Raw genomic sequence first — 23897 nt, 5'->3', positions numbered from 1 at the left:
GGCGGGTTGCTCACGGGGCATTTTTCTCTCCTCTCCTGTGGACAGTGGTAATGCAGATCTTTGTGTGTCCTCCACCCCCATCAGTAACATCAGGCCTTCTAGGAATTACATTGTCCAGAATCCACCCCCAAACAGCATCACTTTCAATGTTGTTTTAACTGGAGACTCCAGATTCTCCTTTTAAGGTGAATTTAAAAGGAGAATCTGGGCTCCCTAGTTTAAACACCATTGAAAGTGATGCTGTTTGGGGGTGGATTCCAGCATCCCAGCGGCCGCCCATGGGGGGGAGGCGCAAACTAAGATTTTGCACTGGGCTCCATTTTCCCTAGCTACGCTTCTGCCTGGAGGGGAATACAGAAGGAACTGCCGGCCGCCGGCTGGGAGCCCAGCCAGGGAGGGGGCGGGGGGGCAGGGGAGTCTGCCATCCCTGGCCTCAGAGAGCTGCTTTCATAAGCACTGAGGCTGGGGGCGGGGCTTGGGGAGGCATGGCCACACACCCCAGGGGGGCGGGGGCGTGGTCCTACCCCATAAAAAATCTATACTTACGTCACTGGTTGGCATCCCTAGGTCCCCTGCCTCCAGACAGAGTATAACATCTAATCAAATGTTACCCTGGGCTGTTGTCCATTGCCCAGTGTCCCCAGGCATCCCCCACCCCTGATTCCCCCTCATCCAGAGGCTGGCCACTATTACACTCACATTAGTAAGCAAAACTCAGGTCTAAAACACTGGTGGGAACACAGATGATTGTGATATGCACAAGGGCAGGGGAAGGCGTCAGCGCACCCTTGCAGATCCACCACGAGTTCTTGATTTTAAAGGAATGGCTCATTTATTTAGGGCAGTGATGGCGAACCTATGGCACGGGTGCCAGAGGTGGCACTCGGAGCCCTCTCTGTGGGCATGTGCACACAGAGTTTGTCATGTGGGGGGGCAGAAAATCACCCCCCCACACACACACCTAGGCTGGCCTGGGCCACCAAGCATGACATGCGTGCACCGCGGTGAGCAGGGAGGACTCGGCTGGCAGGCCTGGTGCCTGTGCTCCGGTTGGCTGCTGACTTGGGGGGGGGGGGGGGGCGCAGAGGAGGCAGAGATGCTACAGAGGCACAGAGCGGTGCGCGTGGGACTTGCGGGAGGCTAGAGCAGGCTGGCCCCTGCTCGAGTGGGTGGGGCGGAGGAAGAGGGAGCCAACTGGTTTTTCTAAACCAAAACCTCAGCATTCAGGTTAAATTGCCGGGTTGGCACTTTGTGATAAATAAGTGGGGTTTGGGTTGAAATTTGGGCACTCGGTCTCAAAAAGGTTCGCCATCACTGATTTAGGGCAAAAAGACTCATTGAAAAGACGCTGCATCATTGCAAAAAGCAGCTTCCAACTGTACCAAGGCTGGTATTCTCTGCTAAAAGTCTTGGTAAGGGTTCTGAGGCCCCCAATACACCACGATCTGACGAGGTGTTCCTTCTTGCGGAGCCCCTCTGGCGCCAGCCCGCGCCTTCTCTTCCTTGGAAAGTGTGTGTGTCCCGTCCCCACCCCCTCACCCCGCCCCGAGAAGAGAGGGTGCAGCGCCTTTGCTTTCCTACCGCTGTCTGCTGCTGTTCTGCATAGCCAGCAAAGACTTAATTTCTTAAATAGGCTAATTAACAGCATGGGAGGGACGTGATGCCTGTAGTGCCAGCCTCCACCGCACCAGCTTAATGGAGGAAATGATCTGCCTGCTAAAATGGCTTATTATCATCATCCCGCAACCACTAATTTCTTTCTTGGGTAATTGCAAAATTGAAATAGAGAGTCAAAATACCACGCCAGTAGAGGAACCCCACCACTATTAATTACGAGGAACAGGGTGAGAAACCCAGCCAGGAAGACATCTGCGTCTACCAAGAGCCCTAAGCATACTTCACGCGAAGTACATACTGGTGAAATAAATTGGAAGGAGTGCAGGAGAAGCTTAAAAACAAAACAAAACACAGCCATAAAAATCCTCCCATCCCAATCTCCCGACTGCAACCCAGCAGTCCCAGAACGTCACCTGCCGTAAATCTGTATTTTACAGACAATTTTCCAGTGGAACAAACAGAAAGCGCCAAAGGCAGCACCTTTGTGAGTTACCCGTAGAAAAGCTGACAAGGTAGAAAAGTCCATTTAAATATAAAAAAACAGGAAAACCAAATTTACTTGAGCGGCAGTGGCGTAGCACCAACTGGGCAAGGGGGGGACGCCCCGGGCGCGCGCTGGGGTGTGGGAGTGGCGGAGGTGTTCCGGGGTATGGCAGGGGCTTGGCAGGGCTGCAGGGCAGTGGTGGGATCCAAAAATTTTAGTAACAGGTTCCCATAATGGTGGGATTCAAACTGTGGAGCAGCGCCAATGGGGCTGGGCGGGGCAAGACGGGGATGTGGCCGGGCATTACGGGGGCAGGGCATTCCTGGGCGGAGCTGTGGCAGGGACGCAGCCGCTGCGCCGGACCTTGGGTGGGAAACGAATGCACGCAGGCGCAGGCTGCCACGCACGCCGGTGCACCTCCTGCTAGACTGCTTCAAGTTCTGCGCGCTACTGCTGAGAGGAGGGGCATAACTAAGGCAAAAATCACGTGGCAAAACCACCCATTAGTAACCCCCTCTCGGCACACACAAATAATTAGTAACCCCCTCTCGGGAACCTGTGAGAACCTGCTGGATCCCACCTCTGCTGCAGGGTGCACGTGTGCCCCGGGCGCTGTTCCCCTTCACTCTGCCCCTGCTGAGCGGGCAGGGACGATGAAATAGCTCTGATGCCAGCTCAGCCAAGAAGTAGCTGCCATGCTGACCCTGTCGCAGGATCTGTTTGCCTTGGCGATAACAACAACTGGGCAAGTTTGACAATGGTTAGGTCTGCCCCCTCTGCTCCCATCCCTTTGACCCCAGTCCAAGTCTGCTTTCACACACTAGGCAACACGCTCTTAATGCACCACAACAGCAGTCCCCCTACCATTTCTGTATCAATCTATCAAATCTTTATAGACCAGCAAAAGGTAAATGAAATAAAGGATAGCCCACAAAGGATAAAGCATATTAAAACAGTAAGCATAAGTACTAAAAGGGGTAGAAAAAAATTAAAGGGACGATAGGTAGAAAAAGACACTAAAATTATTAAATGGACGGCTATAGCTGTTAAGTCACTAAGCCTACTGTGTTGCATGGATAAGGTGACCAGATGGTCACCTTTGTGAACCGGGACGGGCGGGTAGGCTGGCACGCGTGCACACGCACAGCCGCAGGAGCGCACGGCCTTCTGGAGCGCTCCCGTTTCCTGCCCTGTCACAGGGCGGGAAACGGGAGGCGAGGAAGCGGGCGTAAACGTCTTATCCCTAAACTGCTATGCTGGAGCTGTCGCACTGCCTTCTTGAAGGCAGTGTGGCAGCAACTCTTCGGGACACTTGAAAAAAAAACTGGAATGGCAGGACAAATTGTTTTAAAGGCGGGTTACATCGCCAAAAGCGGGACATCTGGTCAGCCTGTGCAAGGACCATCAAGCGACATATTTTGAGTGCAGCTACACAGAACTTAGCCATACTGCTTTTCTATATGGCAACCCAGCCGCCCAAATTTACTTGATACGGGCCATGGATGACCCAATGTGTTTTGACATCCTAGACAAGCTCTTGGTACCCTTCCAGTTTAGAGTTCTATTTTCTATGGTGTTCTATTTTCTATGGTTCTATTTGACATCCTAGACAATCCTCTGGGTACCCTTCCAGTTTAGAGTTCTATTTTCTATGGTGGAAGGAAGTACACAGGAAAGTCAACGGCCCTAGCGATTGATGGCAAACTAGGGCCAACAGGGCAATCAGGGCAGGGGGGGTGTTACTGGCAGCAAGAGGAGACACAGCAACATTACTTCTGGCATACCCGGAAGTGGCATCATTGTGTTGCTTGAGTACACTCTGGTATTTGGGCAAAAACTCTATGGTAGGTGCTTTTTTCACAGTAGAATGTTTGCCCAAATACCAGAGCATCCAACGTCACCACCAATGTGATAAAGTGTGGCACTGTTGGCCTCATCACTGTAACATCACTGGCCTAGGCCAATTCCAGCCAGGCAGATGATAGACAGAGGGGGCAGCGGCTGGGGGTAGTGATCCCCAGCAGTGCCTGGCAGCCCTGTGGCAGCCCTGGGAGATGGCGTCACCATTTTCCTATTCTTGGCAAGTAGCAACACAGCTCACACAGTTATCCCCCTGAGACTGGCAAGGAGAGAAAGGGAAGAGGACCTGTTGTCTTGTCAATCAAGACTCCATTTCTGATGGGCCAAACAACTCTAGAAACCTTGGCATGGATAAGGGCCATAAAATATTGGCTGCATATACATTTTCTAGTGGGATCCAATAGTTATATACCCTCTCTGTTATCAGATCAGAATGGTATACTTTGATCTTTAGAAAGGTTGAAGCTATTGGTTTCCCTTTGGAATCACTCCTTATGCTCACAAAGGTGGAAGCCTTCAGACTAGTTAAGAATAGGCTCTTGGATCTCGATTTTCATAATCTGACTCGTGCTGCCAAGACAACCTGTTCTCCGACTACATTATTAATCCCATGCGAGCGTGGAATGATGGCAGCATATCTTCGTCTGCTGATTAATCCCACCCAGAGGAGAGCCTTGGCTACTGCAAGATGTAATGTGCTGCCATCAGCTCTGCTGGAGGGAAGATTCAAGAATATGGAACGTTCTAAAAGGGTTTGTTCTTGTGATCTGATTACGGTTGAAACACTTGACCATTCTCTGTTTGTATGCCCTAAATACAAACACATGACCATTCTCTGTTTGTATGCCCTAAATACAAAATAAGATACACATGAAATACATGAATTCCATTTTCTTGCAATGTTCTCAGTGGCAAGAGTGTTATAAGATACCCAATCTCCCGAACAGCTCTGATGTGCTCTTTTGGGAAACTGTTGCAAGTTTTATACTGGAAATTAGTAATTTTAACTGTATTTCTTAAACTTCATTTTGTTTTAAAATATTGTCCTGTTTTGTATGCCAATAAAGGCTTGTGTGTGTGTGTGTGACTCCATCTCTGTACTGCTACCATAGGCAACGAAAGCTCTCGCAGCATGCACGTATAAAAGTGTTAGGATTTGCAAGTGTCTGTCACAATCCTGATAACAAGGGGTTAACTGTGTGCATGTTAATTAGCTAGTGAGGTCAGTGTCTTGCTATCTATTCCTTGATTAGTCATTGGGCAGTTAATCCGACATTGCTTATGTGAGGCAGAGCACGTAGGTCAGAGGTTATAAAGTTAACTATCCCTCTTTGTCTCACAGACTCACACACCCGAGGTTTTTCCCTGTACTGTAAGGTGAACCCCATTAAGGTGATTTTAAAGGCCTCTCTGCTAAGCCGAAACCTACAGAGAAAAACTTTGAAAAGCATTTTATTTTCTGAAAAGAATTCTTTTTGCAAACATGCTAAGATGCGTGTAGCCTTGACCGCAAACTTCTTGCCTTGTAGAGACCAAAATAAGCTATATCCTGCACGCAAAAAGAACTTCTCAAAACCACCAAGGTTTCTCTTAGGAATACTCTTTGATATTGTGTTCTTGTGATTCTCAGAAAAGCCACCTGCCACTCTTCTCCTCCTGACCCCCTCCCCAGGGAGCTTTGCTGCATGGTTATCTGTGACCTGTAACTATCTCAAACTATAGCTGGAATAACAAACTGAGTGTTAAGCCAACTTGGCATTATGCAGACGCGCATCAGAAATTTAGACAAGGCTTAGACAAGAAGAAGGAGGAGGTAAAATACTAATTAGCCAATCATTAATTCAATGCTGCTTGTTGACGTATCATTATAAAAATGAATGTATCGCTAGCAAAATTCGTCCTGGACCCAGTTAGGCTAAAGAGCTCTGGTAATAAACTTTCACTGATTTTTTCAACCATTTGCCTTTTGCGAAACTGGAATCAGCATGTAGTCTTGTGGACTGACACTCAAGGGGCAGAGTTGTCAGTACCTGTAAGATGGATTCACCTTAAGACGTGAATGCCTAGGCCACATGTGGGCTCACATGTGCCTAAGTTCTGTAACTAAGTTTATACTAGAATAGTAAGGATTTGTTATGTTTATTCCATGTATACCCTACCCTGATTTAGTTAAGTAAAGTTTCTTTTTATAATCACAGCAAAAAGTCTCCTGGTCTTTCCTCTCACTCTGCTCACTATGCATTGAAATCTTTCCTCTCACTCACAAATAGGGAAACAATTCCCCAACAAAAAGATTTCAGCATGAACAGATACTCACCCGAGGGCCTGGCTGCCCGTGGTCTCCATCCTTCCCGTTTCTTCCAGGCTGCCCAGGGACTCCGGCATTGAAATCTGGGCCCGGCAATCCAGGTGATCCGGGAGGGCCTGGGGGCCCAGGAGCTCCCTAGATAAATCAGAGAGGCTGTGAGTACAGTTGTCCTGCTTGATCCTAAGCAACTGGGGATGGGGGATGGGGAGGGCAGGGTTTGGAGGGAAGGGACCTCAAAGTGCTACCGTGCCTTAGAGTCCAACCTTCAAAGCAGCCCTTTTCGCCAAACGAATGGATCTCTGAAATCTGGAGATCAGTTGTAATTTCAGGAGATACCCCACCTGGAGGATGGCAACCACATTACTACTACCACCCCATCACCAATCAGTGGCGTAGGAGGTTAAGAGCTTGTGTATCTAATCTGGAGGAACCGGGTTTGATTCCCAGCTCTGCCGCCTGAGCTGTGGAGGCTTCTCTGGGGAATTCAGATTAGCCTGTACACTCCCACACACGCCAGCTGGGTGACCTTGGGCTAGTCACAGCTTCTTGGAGCTCTCTCAGCCCCACCTACCTCACAGGGTGTTTGTTGTGAGGGGGGAAGGGCAAGGAGATTGTAAGCCCCTTTGAATCTCCTGCAGGAGAGAAAGGGGGGATATAAATCCAAACTCCTCCTCCTCCTCCTCCTCCTCCTCTTCTTCTTCTTCTTAAGCAGATCAATATTTACTACAGCAACTACAACAACTACTACTAGTAGTAAAACCAGTAGTAAATATTGATCTGCTTTAGAAGGCAATTTCAGGGATTATTATGATAATGTGGGTAAAGTATTTTAGGAACTATGGATATAAGAATCACATATAATAAAAGCAATTTAAAATAGCAACCATTTTCTTAGAAATCAGTTGTGATTCCAGCAGATCCGGTCCCCACCTGGAGGATGGGAACCATATACTACCCCTACTGCTGCTGGTGCTGCTTCTACTACTAAGTAGAAACAGTGGCGTAGTGGCTAAGAGCAGTGGCTAAGAGCAGGTGCACTCTGATCTGGAGGAACCGGGTTTGATTCCCAGCTCTGCCGCTTGAGTTGTGGAGGCTTCTCTGGGGAATTTAGACTAGCCTGTGCACTCCCACACACGCCAGCTGGGTGACCTTGGGCTAGTCACAGTTCTTTGGAACTCTCTCAGCCCCACCTACCTCTCAGGGTGTTTGTTGTGGGGGGTGGGAGGGCAAGGAGATTGTCAGCCCCTTTGAGTCTCCTACAGGAGAGAAAGGGGGGATATAAATCCAAACGCTTCTTCTTCTAAATATTGGTCTGCTTTAGAAGGCTGTTTTAAGGATTAAGGTAATAATGTAGGTAAAGCACATGCATATAATAACTGCCCATAATAAACACAATTTAAAATATGGTACTGTTCATCATGGCCCTGTGCACAGGAACTCGGTTTTAAAGAAGAATCAGAATCCCAGAGAAGAACGTTCACATTCAAAGAACTCGGTACGATGGATCAACTCTCACATAGTAGCTGATCTTGATCTGACACTGAACAAATTAATTTTTTTTTTGTTCCCTCAGCATATCTGTTAGTCCCTCTGATGGGAACATGGAGTTGGGAACAGTAGTCTGACTGACAGGGCCTCATGCATTGAAATCTTTATTGGAGTTAAAATGGAAAGTACTGCGACGAGACAGCTTGATAAAGGTTCGCCGCCTGCAGTTCAGTCTTCCTTTAGAAAAGCTGACTATCTGAAGTTTAAGGATATCACAAAATCCTGAAACTGAGAGTACAATTGAGAGGGAACAAATTAAAGCAGAATGAAAATCCTCCACAGAGAACAGCAGAAGATTCCCTGTCGACAAGCTATTTGAAAAACTCCATAATGATAAGCCAAGACCTTTTTTCCCTTTATTCATCTCTGACTATTCTACTTCTGTAAAACCGGTCTGAAAAAATTATGATGCTGAGGTACAGTCTAGTTTTGAAAAGCACCTTCCCCCAAAATGCACTGGGCCACAGGCCTGGGGAAAAGAGATCCTCTCATGTGTCATTTTTTTCAGTTGAAACTAGCGGGGCCCGGTCACGCGTTGCTGTGGCAATTGTCCTTCTCATCACAGTCTGCAACCCACACAGATGTCCATCCAGGTCCAATGATCCTCAGCATAGCCTTTTGGGGTGGTCAAATGGAATCCCTCTTTCCCTTTTCAATTCACATTGTTATACGGTGGTGTCTTTTTTTTTTGTATAAGGTAACCCTCCCCATTCCACAATGGAACTGTCCAGAGTGCGAATCCCGCTGTCCATGAGGCTGGTTGACACGCACAGTCCTGGCTTGGGTAAGGCAGAACTGGGGCAAGCAGGCTATCCCAGTCAGGCAGCAGAGGCAGGGTGCTGAGGCGCTCAGATCGAGGCCAGCTCCCTGGGTTCTTAAAGGGCCACGTGCAAAAGAAGCGGAGCCGGTAGTGTTGGTTCGCCCCCCACCCTGCGGATTTTCATAGAAGAAAAAGGCAAACTCCAGCTCGCTTGTAGTAAAAGAGCTGTGGTGAATATGGGTGAGGAAGTGGGTAAGTGGTGGTTGGATGTGAGGGAGGGCAGAGTGAGGTGTGTGAGGATGAGCTGGATGTGTGTTGTGTGGTAGCAGTGGGTGAGGCACGGAGAGTGAAAGTTACCTGCGTGTGAGGGGGGTAACCCCACCTGATGTCTCACACGGCAAAGTGAGTATGTGTTTCACTTCCACTAGCATTACCTATTTACTGTTTTCATTGCTCATCTCTGGCCATCTGAGCGAACATTCTAAGGGCATACCAAGCCCTCAGGCCACAGACAGACAGGCTGCATGGTATGCCACTGAACAAAGATACTATGTTGGGGACACCTGGCCTATTCCTTTCAGAAATCTGAGTCAGGGCATTTGTACAGTGGTTGAGTCAGTTTATTTTCTTCCGCGTGGGCCTTAAAATAACCAAGATTTTCAAGGGACGGTACTGCCACCATTGGTGTTGTAATTGGTGGTGACCCAGCACCACATTTTTTAAAAAAAAATGGTCCTGAAATATTGATATACCGTTGTGATGACAGATTAAGCGGGTTCTCTAAATTCCCAGCTTTCATTAAAAAATAAAAGCAAGTTTCTACCTCCCCTTCCTTCGGGGAAAATATCAGGGAAAAGGCATATCTCTGCAAAGGAAGGGAACAGAGACTTACATTTGAACAGAATCGAAGCTGGGAGTTCAGCAAACCTGCTGGGCTTTTCATGAGAACGGTATAGCACTCCATCAATATTTTAATGCCTTTAAAGAATTTAAAGATAAAAGGGGAAGGGAGGTTTGACGATGACAATAGTCCAATCATCAAAAAGCAGGGTGGAGATAGGCAGGAATGGGCGGCACAAAGAAAACTGATGAGTAAGGGGTCGGGTACCTGGCCACGGTGCCATGGCCACAGTGCCCTGTTGCCCCCAAGGAGGCTTCCTGGTGGCGTGGGGGAGGCTTAAGATGACGAAAAGCCTCCCTGCCTCCATTGGGCTAAATAGACTTCAGCCACCTTTTTGGTGGCGTAAGTCTGCAGTCCTGGTCGCAATGGCGGAGGGAATCCTAGGCCAGTGATGGAGAACCTTTTTGAGACCGAGTGCCCAAATTGCAACCCAAACCCCAGTTATTTATCGCAAAGTGCCAACTCGGCAATTTAACCTGAATGCTGAGGTTTTAGTTAAAAAAAAACTGGTTGGTTCCCTCTTCCTCCGCCCCACCCACTCGAGCAGGGGCCAGCCTGCTCTAGCCTCCAGCAAGTCCTGGTGCACTGCTCTGTGCCTCTCTAGCATCTCTGCCTCCTCTGTGCCCCCCCCCCTCGGGCAGAAGCCACCCGGAGCACAGGCACCAGGCCCGCCAGCCAAGTCCTCCCTGGTCACCACAGTGCGCGCATGTTGTGCTCAGTGGCCCAGGCCAGCCTAGATGTGTGTGTGTGTTGGGTAATTTTCTGCTCCCCACATGACGAACTCTGTGTGTGCGTGCCCACAGAGAGGGCTCCGAGTGCCACCTCTGGCACCCGTGCCATAGGTTCGCCACCACTGTCCTAGGGGCACAGGGACCTTGACACATCCCGTGCTGCGTCCCGTGGTGCGTCCCACTGCTTGGGAGGGCAGTGACAAGTACGCCACTGTGGAGGGCAAATCTGCCAGCGTGGTTGTGCGCCACTCTCACTGGCAGATCGTCCCCTGCTCTGAATGGGGCTAAGAAACATTAAGGTGACTTGCAGAAAAACACTGGGATAAAAGTGGTCTCAAAAGAACCAGCAGAAAAGATGGGAAAGCAAACAACCAACCCCATAAATGTGAAGTGACCACTAAAGGCATAAAAATGTGTGTGGGAATCAGGAGGCAAACCAAAGCTGCATGGGGCCAGAACTGATGGGGGGAAAAACACGCAGAAAAGCCCTCTGTCTTACTCTTTCTTTTTACGCCATCCAATCAGGCAGTTTAACTCCTTATTTCCACCATACATACACACACACACACACCCCGCCATTGGCTGTTTCACTGCTGAGTGGCGGTCGGTTGGGAAGAACCAAGGTGCTTCCACAAATCCAAGAACCTGGCATGATGGCCCTTCTCCCTTGCCCGTCAGTTTGCCCCCAGAATATGTTTCACTGCATCTAACCATGGAGGTTCCATTTAGCTATGTCCTACATCCACTGTTATGCCTATCTTCCTTTAAGGGACTAAGGCATAGGGAATCACGTGGCTCTCAGATGTTCAGGAACTACAATTCCCATCAGCCCCTACCAGCATGGCCAATTGGCCATGCTGACAAAGGCTGATGGGAATTGTAGTTCCTGAACATCTGGAGAGCCGCAGGTTCCCTACCCCTGGACTAAGGCATGAGCCCTGTTGGGAAGGACAGGGTATAAATATAAACAGTGGCTGGCCCCGGGCTCACTGACTCCAAATGACTGACAAATGACAATTTGGAAATCTTCTATGCCAGTGGTGGCGAACCTATGGCACGGGTGCCAGTGGTGGCACTCAAAGCCCTCTCTGTGGACACGCACAAACAGAGTCGCCCCCACTTCCCACACACACACATCTAAGCTGGCCTGGGCCGCTGGGCTCGATTATTAGCATCAAACCTAAGAGCCAGTTTTAGGGAAGCGGTGTAGGTAACCCTGTTAAGTGCTGTTAAACCCCACTGATTTTCATGTGAAGAACTAAAGCGTGATCCTTTACCTGGGAGTAAGCTCGGTTGCTGGCAATGGGGATTGCTTCTGAATAAACCCTCCTAGGGTTGTAATTCACCCGTTGGAAGAGCTGCACAGTTGCTTCAAAGCAAAGCCACCGACTACCACCAAGCTTACTCCCGAGAAACGCGTGCCTCGGAGCCAACTATTTTTTCTAAACTAAAACCTCAGAATTCAGGTTAAATTGCCATGTTGGCACTTTGCGATAAATACGTGGGTTTTGGGTTTCAGTTTGGGCACTCGGTCTCGAAAAGGTTTGCCATCACTGTTCAATGCTGAAATGAAGGCTGAAGCAACATCCGCCTACACCCCCCCCTCCCCCCGCCCTCCACCACACTACTTTCTTTTTCACATCTAACAAAAGTGCAGGACATTTGCCCAGGTCAAAAGTTGGCAATCAAAAAAGAATTTTTAGACTCTTAAGATCATGTGAAGTATAAACTAATCCCCAAATAAGTCATCTAAAGGGACAAAATTTTGAAGTCCCCAGACTGGTTCTACAGTAATTCAGAGTAGGCCACAGTTTTTAGTTTATGTCTTTAAATTACAAAATGTAAAAGAAACAGCAGCAAACTATCAGTATCTACTTACTCTTGGAAGTTCAGTGTCTCTGTCAAAATCACCAGAGCCAGAGCCAGACCCATCCAATTCTATCCTTTTCTGAAACTAAAGAAAATAAACTTTAAAATATTGTTGGCAGGATGTGACAACCATCCCCCATCCAGTGTGTCATTAGTTGTACAAATATCTTTTAGCTTCTCAGAACATTCCTCACGTATTTTACCTTATCAGAAATGTTCACATTTGCCTCGATATCATTTTAGGTGAAATACATTAAATGAAAACCTAAGAATGTATGGAGACATACTCACACACACACCACTTTGAGAATGGTGCCTCCTTTAATTTTAAATCTTTTTGCTTTCTTTCAAAAGTACCTTTTATATTTTGCCCAAGCAGAGCCTCCAGATTGACCTGAGGTAAAACTCAATGATAAACCTCAATATGATCATATATGAAGAGAAAGTGAAGTTTGAAGTATTCGCTAGAAATCCTTTATTAAGTTATTGCTGTTGGTGCAGTTGTAATTACACTTTGGTAAAACACTGTTAATGAACTAGGTTGTCTGGCAGCACTTAAGCACTTTCCACTCTAAACTAGCAATCTTTTTGCTTCAATCCATTTGCTATTTTGCTGACAAAATTGGATGAATAAAGAAGAGAAGAAGAAGAAGAAGAGTTTGGATTTATATCCCCACTTTCTCTCCTGCAGGAGACTCAAAGGGGCTGACAATCTCCTTGCTCTTCCCCCCTCACAACAAACACCCTGTGAGGTAGGTGGGGCTGAGAGAGCTCCGAGAAGCTGTGACTAGCCCAAGCCAGCTGGCGTGTGTGGGAGTGGACAGGCTGATCTGAATTCCCCAGATAAGCCTCCACAGCTCAGGCGGCAGAGCTGGGAATCAAACCCGGTTCCTCCAGATTAGACACACGAGCTCTTAACCTCCTACGCCACTGCTGCTCCTTTTGCTTAGTTTGTTTAGCCTAGCAATCCCACGCACGTGTCATTTTTCCTTTTTTTTGTTTTGAGGGGGGCTGTCTGTGGACCTACAGCAACACAAATATGTGCATATTGCAGCTTCTCTAGTCATGTTGCTGGAGCTTCACAGATGGCCCCCTCAAAACAAAACAAAAAAAAGCGACCTATGCACTGGATTGCTGTTCTTTTACTTTTGAAAGTGGAATAGGAAATGGATGAGCTGTAAGCAGAGGAAACCTCCGTGGGGAATCTCCACAAAGAACCACCTGCAAGACACAGAATGGTCAGCACCGCTGTGAAATCGACAAGAGCTCCGTGCAGCAGGTAGGAGGAAAAAAAGATCTGTTTTGTCTGACAACGCTTGGGTTCTTCCACGCTGTCAGAAAACAACATCCCAAAAATAACCTTTTCATAACGTCCTAAAGACGTCATATTTATGCTGTGCAGAATCTACCTCATGGCAATGCATTAGAGATTAGTGGACTGCTGTTCACTGGGTTCCCATGCCACCATTACAACTGGTCAAAAGCAGATATTGCATCTACAAGCCCCATAATTGTCAGATGGTCCAAGAGGAAAAGAAGAAGAAGAAGAAGAAGAAGAAGAAGAAGAAGAAGAAGAAGAAGAAGAAGAAGAAGAAGAAGAAGAAGAAGAAAAAGAGGAAGAAGAAGAAGAAGAGGAGGAGGAGGAGGAGGAGTTTGGATTTATATCCCCCCTTTCTCTCCTGCAGGAGACTCAAAGGGGCTAACAATCTCCTTGCCCTTCCCCCCTCACAACAAACACCCTGTGAGGTGAGTGGGGCTAAGAGAGCTCCGTAGAGCTGTGACTAGCCCAAGGTCACCCAGCTGGCGTGTGTGGGAGTGCACAGGCTAATCTGAATTCCCCAGATAAGCCTCCACAGTTCAGGCGGCAGAGCTGGGAATCAAACCCGGTTCCTCCAGATCAGAGTGCACCTGCTCTTAGTCACTGCTCTTAGCCACTATGCCACTGCTGCATAGAATTTACCTCAGGCTCTGGTCTGGTTGTTGAGGTGAGTAACATGTCTTTAGTGTAAAGCTTGCTGCTATCAGTGTTTCAACTGACCAGCTTGATGCCTCACCCTTTCTCTCCCTGGCATCAAATACGGCAGCCTGCCTTTTGGGGGAGAACTGGCAATGCTTGTTCATACATGAGTCTATCCCATCTGATGCAAGGAGGAAGGCTTGGGGATATTGTGGTGTGATGTAGCAGCTAGTTTGTTGGATTAGGAGACCCTGGTTCGAATTCCCACTCTGCCACAGAAGGGGCTGATGGGAATTGTAGTCCATGAACAACTGAAGCACCAGAGTTGGACACCCCTAGGTTAGACTGTCGGAATAAGATCAGGGAGACACAGGTTTGAACCTCTACACTGCCTTGAAAGTTCGCAGTGTAACCTTCAGCCAGTCACACACTCTCAGCCTAACAGGGAAATAGTTTTGTTGTGCTAGTGAGGACAAAACAGAGGAAACGCAACGTGTGGTTGGTGTTTGGAATATGCTGCAACAGGGGGTGGTGATGGCCACTAACCTGGATAGCTTTAAAAGGGGCTTGGACAGATTTATGGAGGAGAAGTCGATTTATGGCTACCAATCTTGATCCTCTTTGATCTGAGATTGCAAATGCCTTAGCAGACCAGGTGCTCGGAAGCAGCAGCAGCAGCAGCAGCAGGCCATTGCTTTCACATCCTGCATGTGAGCTCCCAAAGGCACCTGGTGGGTCACTGCGAGTAGCAGAGAGCTGGACTAGATGGACTCTGGTCTGATCCAGCTGGCTTGTTCTTATGTTCTTATGAAAGGAGAACCATGTGAGCCAGTTTGAGCCATCGCTGGGGGAACAAGTGTATAAATGAAGTAAACAAATAAAATGTTGTGATGTAGGGTTATTCCCAAGGTGGGGCCTGGAGCTCTCCTGGAATTACAACTCATCTCCAGACCATAGAGATCAGCTCCCTTCAAGGGAAACGTCAACTTTGGTGGTGCACTCTACAGTATTATGCCCAAACTCACAGGCTTCCACGCCCAAATTGCCAGCAACTTCCCTGGAATTGGCAATTCTGTGTGGCGGGCAAACCCCGTGCAGTCAGTCCTCCCAAGCAATTGCCATGGAGCAATTCAAGTAACAGTCCTTGGCAGAACCTTGCCTTCAGTCCAACTCAGTAACATATAGTGCAGCCATTCTCAACCAGGGTTCCATGGTACCCTGGGGTGCCGTGAGCATGTCCCGGGGTACCGCGGCAACACTACCGCCCCCCCTCACTTTTGTGGTGTCTCCCACCGGGGCCAGGAAGGACGTGGAGCTGGCCCATGGGGCAGGGCCTGCCACAAGGTCAGCAGCCGCCGCCACCCCCAGTGCTTCCCTTCACCCTGGGAGGGGAAGGTGGGGTGTGTGGCAAGCAGGGGCAATGGGAGGGGAAGGTGAAGGGTGGCGGCAGGGGTACCGTGAGATATGAAGAGTGAGTCAAGGGTACCCTGACCTCGAAAAGGTTGGGAAACACTGATATAGTGGTTAAAAGCAGTGGACTCTAATCTGGAGAACCGGGTTTGATTCCCCTCCGCCTCCACATGAGCGGCTGACTCTTATCTGGTGAACCAGCTTTGTTTCCCTGCTCTTCCACATGAAGCCTGCTGGGTGATCTCGGGCTAGTCACAGCTCTCTCAGAACTCTCTCAGCCCCACCTACCTCTCAAAGTGTGTGTTGTGGGGAGGGGAAGGGAAGGTGACTGTAAGCTGCCTTATAGGAGAAAAATGCAGGGTATAAATCCAGACTCTTCCTCTTCTCTCCCCTCACCCCTTTCTCGTGTCTGTCTTTCCCTTCTTCTCACAAATGCCATTCTCTTTCACCCGCACCATCCTCTCTCTCTCTCCTCCCGGACACAACGATCAGCCAATACAACCTCTGCCAGAAGCACAGTACAAAGCAAGGCAGGAGGATACGCAGAGGAGGGACTCAGCAAAGGGGGGGGGGGGCACTCACAAATCCCCTTGATGGAGCCGGTGGTCCGGGGGGCCCTGGAAGCCCGGGCGGTCCTGGCAACCCAACCCCAGCATCTCCCTAGAACGAGACAAAAGAGGATAACATGGTCATGGTTTTAGACAAGTGATGCCACATGGATCTTGCCGAATCTTTCATCTCCCCACAATGTTTACAGCCCTGGGAATTGTCCTGTCGTCATGCCGACACATCGGCTTTGTCAAGCTGCCAGGCACTTGTAAGCGCAAACAAAATTAATTCAGAATCCTTCTCGTGTAGACACTTCTCTGCTATTAAAAAGGCATTACGTCGAGTGTGCTCTGGAATTACGCACAATAGATTTTCTAACAACGTTGACGCGGTGGTAGCGGAAGGAAGTTATAGTGGTGGAAAAACACTGGCAAGACCGGCACTGGTTTGTGATCCATCTGGTAGTCGTTGGCTAACATGAATAGAATAGAATCTTTTAAAAGAAAAGGATTTATTTTATTGTATATGGCTACAGGCTCTCACAAAACAACACATAACAAAATAGGTATAAACGTTAAATACGTAAAATGCAAATCATATATACTGTACAAAAAACCCCAAAGAAATTATTTAATAAAACCCACTAATGCTGTGGTGGCAAACCTTTGGCACTCCAGATGTAATGGACTACAATTCCCATCAGCCCCTGCCAGCATGGCCAATTGGCAGGGGCTGATGGGAATTGTAGTCCATAACATCTGGAGTGCCAAAGGTTCGCCACCACTGCGACCAATGCAATAAAATCCAGTTTGAGTTTTTAGTGGTATATTTGTACCGTAATTTTCTAGCAGCCAGGGAAAAACGTGAAGCTCTGTGGCAGCCATTTGCTACCAGTAATTTTGGGGCTGTGCCCACCACACTAGTCAATTCCACACAGCAAATGTATAACGAATCGCAGTCGTTATACAGAAACCCGTTTTCCTTTTTCCCATTCACATGCGTGCTGTGCAGGCAGCAATTGGATCCCACAGGAACAATCCGGGTTGCTTTTGCGCCTTTGCACGGAGATGCTTCTCTCTCTTTTTCAAATTTCCTGCAACACATGTTTAGCTGCGCAGGCATACGGAAACGAACCCCTGCAGCCATGCTGATTGTCCCACAATATGATCAGCTGTACCTGGTGTTTTCCCCACAGACAAAATTTCCTGGGATAGACTTGGGATCATATATTCCAGGGTGTTTTTGATTTCAGTTCCTCCCTTCGCACAGCAGCCCGTCAGCACGTTCAGGTCAAGAGGAAGAACTCCAGTGAATTACGCACGAGCCCCCGGTTTATTTTCATTTTCCGCATGAGCGTTTAAGTTTACGTCGTTTACGTCATTTACGTAGTTTAAGTAGTTTGCGTATGTTTACGTAGATTCCATTTTTCTGATGTTCTGATTGGCTGCAGCTAAGGGGCGGCGAAGCTGGGAAAATAAACCGGCCCATTTCTTGCGGTATTTGCAGGGGAGTAGATCAGCATGGGCTTTTTCAAAAGAACTGCCAATTTAATAGTTTTTTAAAAGCTGCGGGATAAGGCAGATCTCGCAGGGTGGGCCCAAGTGAGACCCAAAAGCCATGTGGAAGTCATGGCCAAACCAGGATAGTTCACTTCCTTAAGGCAGGATATACTGGCTGTGGGGAAGACGCCCCTGCGTAGCTGCGCATGTGAAACACGAAAGAAAAACAAAAGAAAAAGGAACCTCCCTGCAACAGAAGGCAACAGAAGGTGGATTCCCTCACTGTGGATGGTGCAGTGAAAGGGAGGGAAATAAAGAGCTTCCTGCCTGGCCGTTTGCGCGGGAGCAGCTCCAACCCAGCACTTTGCAAAAGGATCGCTGGTTTAGCCATTTTTGAAAATCCCAGGTTGAGGGAAATAAAATGGGGCAGGCTCGTTTCAGGGACGGGAACTGTGATGAAGTCAAGAAATGATTTGTATTGCATTCTACACCTGTTGTCTTTGCCCTGTGCAGAACCCACCTCTGTGTCAGAATTCCACAGGTGCCTGCAAAACATTTTGGGACACGAGATAGACACAGTCGTTTTTGGGTCCCCTTACAGCAGGGGTGTCCAACTGTGGTGCCCCAGATGTTCATGGACTACGATTCCCATCAGTTCCTGCCAGCAGTTGGACACCTCTGCCTTACAGTCTCAGTTTTCTCAGCTGGAATCTATTGGCAAAGCAAAGGAGTTAAGGACAGAGCCTTTCAGTTGCTTCTGCTCTCCCCAGAGGGGAGGGCAGAAGGGACTGGCAGCTGGGAGCCTGGAGGGAGAGGCGAGGCCTGGGGGTGGGGTTTGGGGGGTGGGGCCCCATCCCCCAAACCCCACCCCAAACCCCACCCCTGAACATTAGAGTTTGCATCTTGTAAAGAATTTTGTGAACTTTCATTTAGTAAGCAAACTAATGGGAGAAAGGCACCTGTTTCATTATCCTGTGACTGTACATGAGGATAACCAATCTATGATTTGTCTTGTTAAGAAAAGAAGTGCTGATGCAGGTATCAAGCACATAGACAACAAGCACCATCTTGTCAGAGACCTGAAGACTATTGAACTGGAATATGGCCCTACTGAGAGAATGGTTGTTGATATCCTCACCAAGCCGGTGAATCGTGTGTACTACGAAGAGCCACGTGGGAAGATGAACTTGATTTGTTGAATGTTCAACCTTTCCATGTTTTGTTCCGTGAAGATTGAGAGGGGGTGTCAGCAGTACGTGCTAAGTGTTTGTAGGAGCAATGTCAGTTGCACCATTGGGTTTGAGTGTGGGTTGGTGCCGGGCAGCTGGTGAATGAGGAATGACCTTTACCAGCTGCTTGTGCACTTATGTTTTGACTTCTTTCTTTTGTAAATATGTTTTTATGTAGCCTGTGTTATTTTTAAACTCTATAAAGAAGTAACTTTCTTAAGCAACTCTGCTGCGTGTGGCTTCAGCTTCAGTCCCATCACTGTCCATAGGATATTCCAATGTGATCACAAAGGCCCTGTTTTCCACTAGTGGCTTGTAGGGGATGTGACTGTGCTGGGCAACCCCTAAGTAGGCTGTATGCATCCTGTCTTTTAAAGACACTTTTGATAATTACTCCTCTAGAGTAAATTCCTCAGTTCTTACTCTAAATATGGGAACGCCACAGGGCTGTGTGTTGAGTCCTTTATTGTTCACCCTTTATACATATGATTGTACTCCTGTCTATCATAGTAACACCATTATCAAATTTGCCGATGACACAACGGTGGTGGGGCTCATCTCTGGAGGGGATGAGTCTGCCTATCGGAGTGAGGTGGACTGATTGCTCTCACGGTGCAGGGGAAATAACCTGGTTCTTAACACTAACAAGACAAAGGAGCTTATAGTGGACTATAGAAGGAATAGCTCAGAAATTCAGCCCTTGACTATAAATGGAGATCGAGTAGAGCGGGTGGCTAGTTTTACATTTCTGGGCGTTATGATTAAAGAGGACTTGACCCGGGGCGTTCAGACTGCTGCGGTGGTGGTTAAGAAGGCCCAGCAAACACTGTACTATCTGAGACTTTTAAGGAAACAACAACTGAATGGAAAACTCCTGGTGTCCTTTTACCGCTGTGCTATAGAGAGTGTCTTAACCTACTGCATCTGTGTATGGTTCTCCAGTTGCACAGTGGCAGATAGGAAGGCGCTCCAAAGGGTGATCACTCCTGCACAGAGGATTATCGGCTGCCCTCTCCCCTCCTTGGAAGAACTCTATAATTCCCGAAGCCTAAAGAAAGCCCAAAATATTCCGAGAGACCCGTCTCATCCACCACACTCTCTTTTTGAACTGTTACCATCCAGCAGACGATACAGGTCTATCAAAACTAGGGCAAAGAGGCTTAGAGACAGCTTCTACTCTAGAGCTGCGGCGATGCTGAACTCCATGGCTTCGTGTTGATGTGTTTGGGGCTGTGTAGGGATGGGTGGAGGAAGGGGAAAGTGAGGATGGGGTATGAGCCTAAAATTGTGGGCATCGAGGAATGCTGCTGTAAATTTCGTTGTGCGTGCACAATGACCATAAAATGCTTATGCTTATGCTACTGAATTGGGTACAGAATGAAGAAGCAGCAATACGCTTTATGCAAAGGCGAGGGGAGGCCAGAGAGGGCTGTGAAGCCGCAGCTTGAGATTGGAAAGCCCAGTTTCACAATGGCTAAAAAAACGACCTGATGAAGAAACAGATTTTGGCTGGAGACTCTTCCGGCATTCCCACACCTTCAGCTGATTTAGTGGTTAAGGGTGGCAAACTCTAAAGAGGAGAACGGGGTTCAATTCCACACTCCTCCACATGAAGCTTGGCTGGGTGACCTTGGGCCAGTCACGGACTCTCCGAATTCTCTCAGCCCCACCTGAGAGCCCCACCACAAGGTGTCTGTTAAGGGAAGGGGAAGGGGAGGAGCTTGTAAGCCACTTTCAGAATGCATGTAATGTTATTTATTTGGGTCTGAGATGGCTCTTATTTAAATTGATGGTATTATCTATATATATAAAAAGCTAACCGTGTATTTGTTGATGACAGTATACCTCAGTAACTGCCGGGCCAATTCCTCTGAACATTCCCAGCCACTGTAGTCAGCCAGGCGAGAGTGTTTTTAGATGTTCACATACCTGAAATTTCACACCTGGCCCAGGTAAAACGCCTTTTTCCTGGCGCTCCCTGGTGAAGGACACGCAGCTGCCTGAGTGTAACTGTCACCCTTAGAATGTTCGTGCTGCTTAGAATGTTCACTCAGCTGGCCAAATATGAGCAGTGGAAACAGTACATAGGCAGTCACTCCAGTGGAAGTGAAACACATACACACACATACACACGAGGGAGAGGGAAGGGAGGGAGAGGGAGGGGTGGCATGCAAGGGAAGAGAGGGAGGGAGAGGAAAGGGACGGAGGGAGAGGCATGCAAGGGAAGAGCAGTGAGGGAGGGGAGACAGTGAGGGGTGGCATGCAAGGGAGGGGGAGGGAGAGGGCCCAGTCTCTGGATATGACCCACCCACCCTAGCGGAGGGAGAGGGAAGGGAGGGAGGGGGAGGGGTAGCATTCAAGGGAAGAGAAGTGAGGGAGGGGAGTACTTTATACTAAAAAAACAAGACAGCACCATATAATGATGTGCATTGAAAAGGGAAAGAGGGATTCCATTTGACCACCCCAAAAGACTATGCTGGGGATCATTGGACCTGCATAGACATCTGTGTGGGTTCTGGACTGTGATGAGAAGGACAATTGCCACAGCAACGTGTGACCGGTCCCGCTAGTATCAGTATAAAAGTGATAGATTTTATCACTATTTTAATATGAATGTTACCACTAAAGGTTATTAGTATTTGAGAATAGTTATTGGTTTTACACACATTGGTTTTAGAGTTTTAATGGACTATTATATTTATTTCCCAGTTCTGAAGTCACCTGTTATACGTGAATACGATCTCCCCAGAACACTAATTGTTTGATGTACTCTGGAATTGAATTGACCTGTTTTAAGGTTTCTGGATGGCCTATGACTGTAATAAACTCACCCACTCACTTTGAGCATCCTTAAAGGAAGAGAAAAGTGGCGTATAAAAAAACAACTCTTCTTCTTCCAATTCAGCGGTCCTCAACCTTCCTAATGCCGCGACCCTTTAATACAGTTCCTCATGTTGTGGTGACCCCCAACCCTAACATTTATCCATTTTACAGATGGAGAAAGCTGATGAGGAGAGTCTTAGGCGACCCCTGTGAAAGGGTCATTCGACCCCCAAAGGAGTTGATTTCGATTTCAAATACCTTTAATGGCATATAAATAGTTTAACATTAACATTGCAAGATAATAACAGCCTTTACAACTTCTGACGAGTTACATTTAAAAATTTAGCCACCACTTCCAACAGCTCGTAGTTGTGGCTGTTTAAAATATATATAACCTTCTGTTTATCTGTAATGCCTTCACTTCCATGCAGGAAAGGGATTATGTTCTTCTTCCTATCTATCTCATAAAAAGGACAATCCAACAGCATATGAGATACTGTTTCCACAGAACCCATGCCACACGGGCATGTCCTTTCTTTATGTGGGATTCTAAGGTGGCGTCCAAGGCTAAAGGAAGAAGGCAGGGCATTACACCTAGCTAAGGTGATTGCTCTACGCCACCGGGCCTCAACCAGGAGATAAAGGTACCGGGCTACAATTAATCTATCCACTGGTATTCCCAGAGAGATCGGGGAACAGGTTTTATTAGCTTCCTCTAGCATCTGTTGAAACTCTCTATCAAAAAGTCCCCAAAGGAGTCGCGACCCACAAGTTGAGAATCACTGTTCTTATAGGAAGGATTAATCTCTCCAGCCCATCTTTCCCTTGAATGCCACGTTCTTGCCCACCTGTGGCCACCCCTTTCACCCACGTCCCCTTCCATTTCTTATCAGTCTCTCCCTCTTGCCACCTGCTTTCCCTTCTCACACACCCTCTGTCTCCTTTGCCCCCTGCCCCGGTCACACAGCCTGTGGTTCCTTACCACATGCACAATTCTATATCAGATCAGGAATGCCTCCATGTAAAATACCTGGCATGGCATCCTACGAGAAAAATCCAGTTGACATCTGAGAGCAGCAAGAGTGTCCCTCCTGCCTCCTGGCTTTTGTCCGACTGCAGCACATCGAACCTGGTATTCCAGCAAGCATAGCCTCAGCACTTGACATGTGCATGGGACTGTTACCTTCTACATGCAAGGAATATAGGAGAGCCTTCTGGGTAAGCATTCTGCACCCAGGTAATCTTTATGGGCTTTTCTGCATCGTCAGTTTCCTCTCTGTTCTTGTTTCTTTGGGAGAGGGGTGGGGGTCAGTTCTGCTCCCTCTAATGAGGCATTCATTGAAAATGGGGGCATTCATTGAAAATGCTGGGGGCAAGAATTAGGACTAATAAAAGGAAACACTTCTTCACACAACGTGTGATTGGTGTTTGGAATATGCTGCCACAGGAGGTGGTGATGGCCACTAACCTGGATAGCTTTAAAAGGGGCTTGGACAGATTTATGGAGGAGAAGTCGATCTATGGCTACCAATCTTGATCCTCCTTGATCTCAGATTGCAAATGCCTTAGCAGACCAGGTGATCGGGAGCAGCAGCAGCAGAAGGCCCTTGCTTTCACATACTGTATGTGAGCTCCCAAAGGCACCTGGTGGGCCACTGCGAGGAGCAGAGTGCTGGACTAGATGGACTCTGGTCAGATCCAGCAGGCTAGTTCTTATGTTCTTATTGATTTGATATCAAACTTTTATGTCCAGCATAAAATCCTGCAGTTTAAATCTGCAGGGGGATGTGTCCAACATAAACCTGTTTGATATTGAATCAACCACTCAAGGGAGCAAAACATGTACAGGACTGGGGGGGAGGGGGGGGAATCCAGGAAGAAAGAAACTTAAAAGTGAGGAAAACTGAGAGTGCAGAAAAGCCCAATGATTAGAATCCACCCAAATTTTTATGGATTTGTATGCATTTTGGTTTTAACTTTTGAACGATATGGGTTTTTGTTGCTTTTAACGGTTTTTCATACGTTATTTTATTATGCATGTTTTTAACTTATTAGCCACCTCGTTGGCCCTAATGATGGAAAAGGTGAATTGTAGTTTTACCTGTAACAAAAGCTCCCAAGGTTGCTGAGGAAGTGACTTGTTTAGAGCTAACCATGCTGTCTCTCTTGCTTTCCTGGAGAATTTTATCACTTTTGTACTGGGCTGGCTTTGCAGTCAGAAAAAAGTGACTTTATCCAGGTGTCCTGGAAAACTCTGGTGGCAAACATCCCTTTCTTTTCCAGTTTTCCTTGGTTGTACCTGTTTAATATTTGAGATGGAGTTTGGGATGATTCAAAAGTTAACAACACTTT

The 23897-nt window shown here is 47.7% G+C and overlaps 1 protein-coding gene across 1 annotated transcript in view; it reads right to left on the bottom strand.

Annotated features, from left to right (window-relative positions):
- The window catches only part of COL15A1 (collagen type XV alpha 1 chain), a 232531-nt gene that overhangs the window by 85171 nt on the left and 123463 nt on the right, over positions 1–23897 (bottom strand). Inside the window, exons 11-13 of the mRNA XM_048511716.1 lie at positions 16028–16105; positions 12089–12163; positions 6279–6404 (exon numbers count right to left, since the gene is read on the bottom strand). Of these exons, the coding sequence (XP_048367673.1) occupies positions 6279–6404; positions 12089–12163; positions 16028–16105 (279 nt within the window). The remainder of the gene's footprint in view (positions 1–6278; positions 6405–12088; positions 12164–16027; positions 16106–23897) is intronic.

This window comes from Sphaerodactylus townsendi, linkage group LG11 (assembly GCF_021028975.2).
Source record: "Sphaerodactylus townsendi isolate TG3544 linkage group LG11, MPM_Stown_v2.3, whole genome shotgun sequence".
In the NCBI taxonomy this organism is placed as follows: domain Eukaryota; kingdom Metazoa; phylum Chordata; class Lepidosauria; order Squamata; family Sphaerodactylidae; genus Sphaerodactylus; species Sphaerodactylus townsendi.
This window is presented reverse-complemented; position numbering and strand designations above follow the sequence as displayed.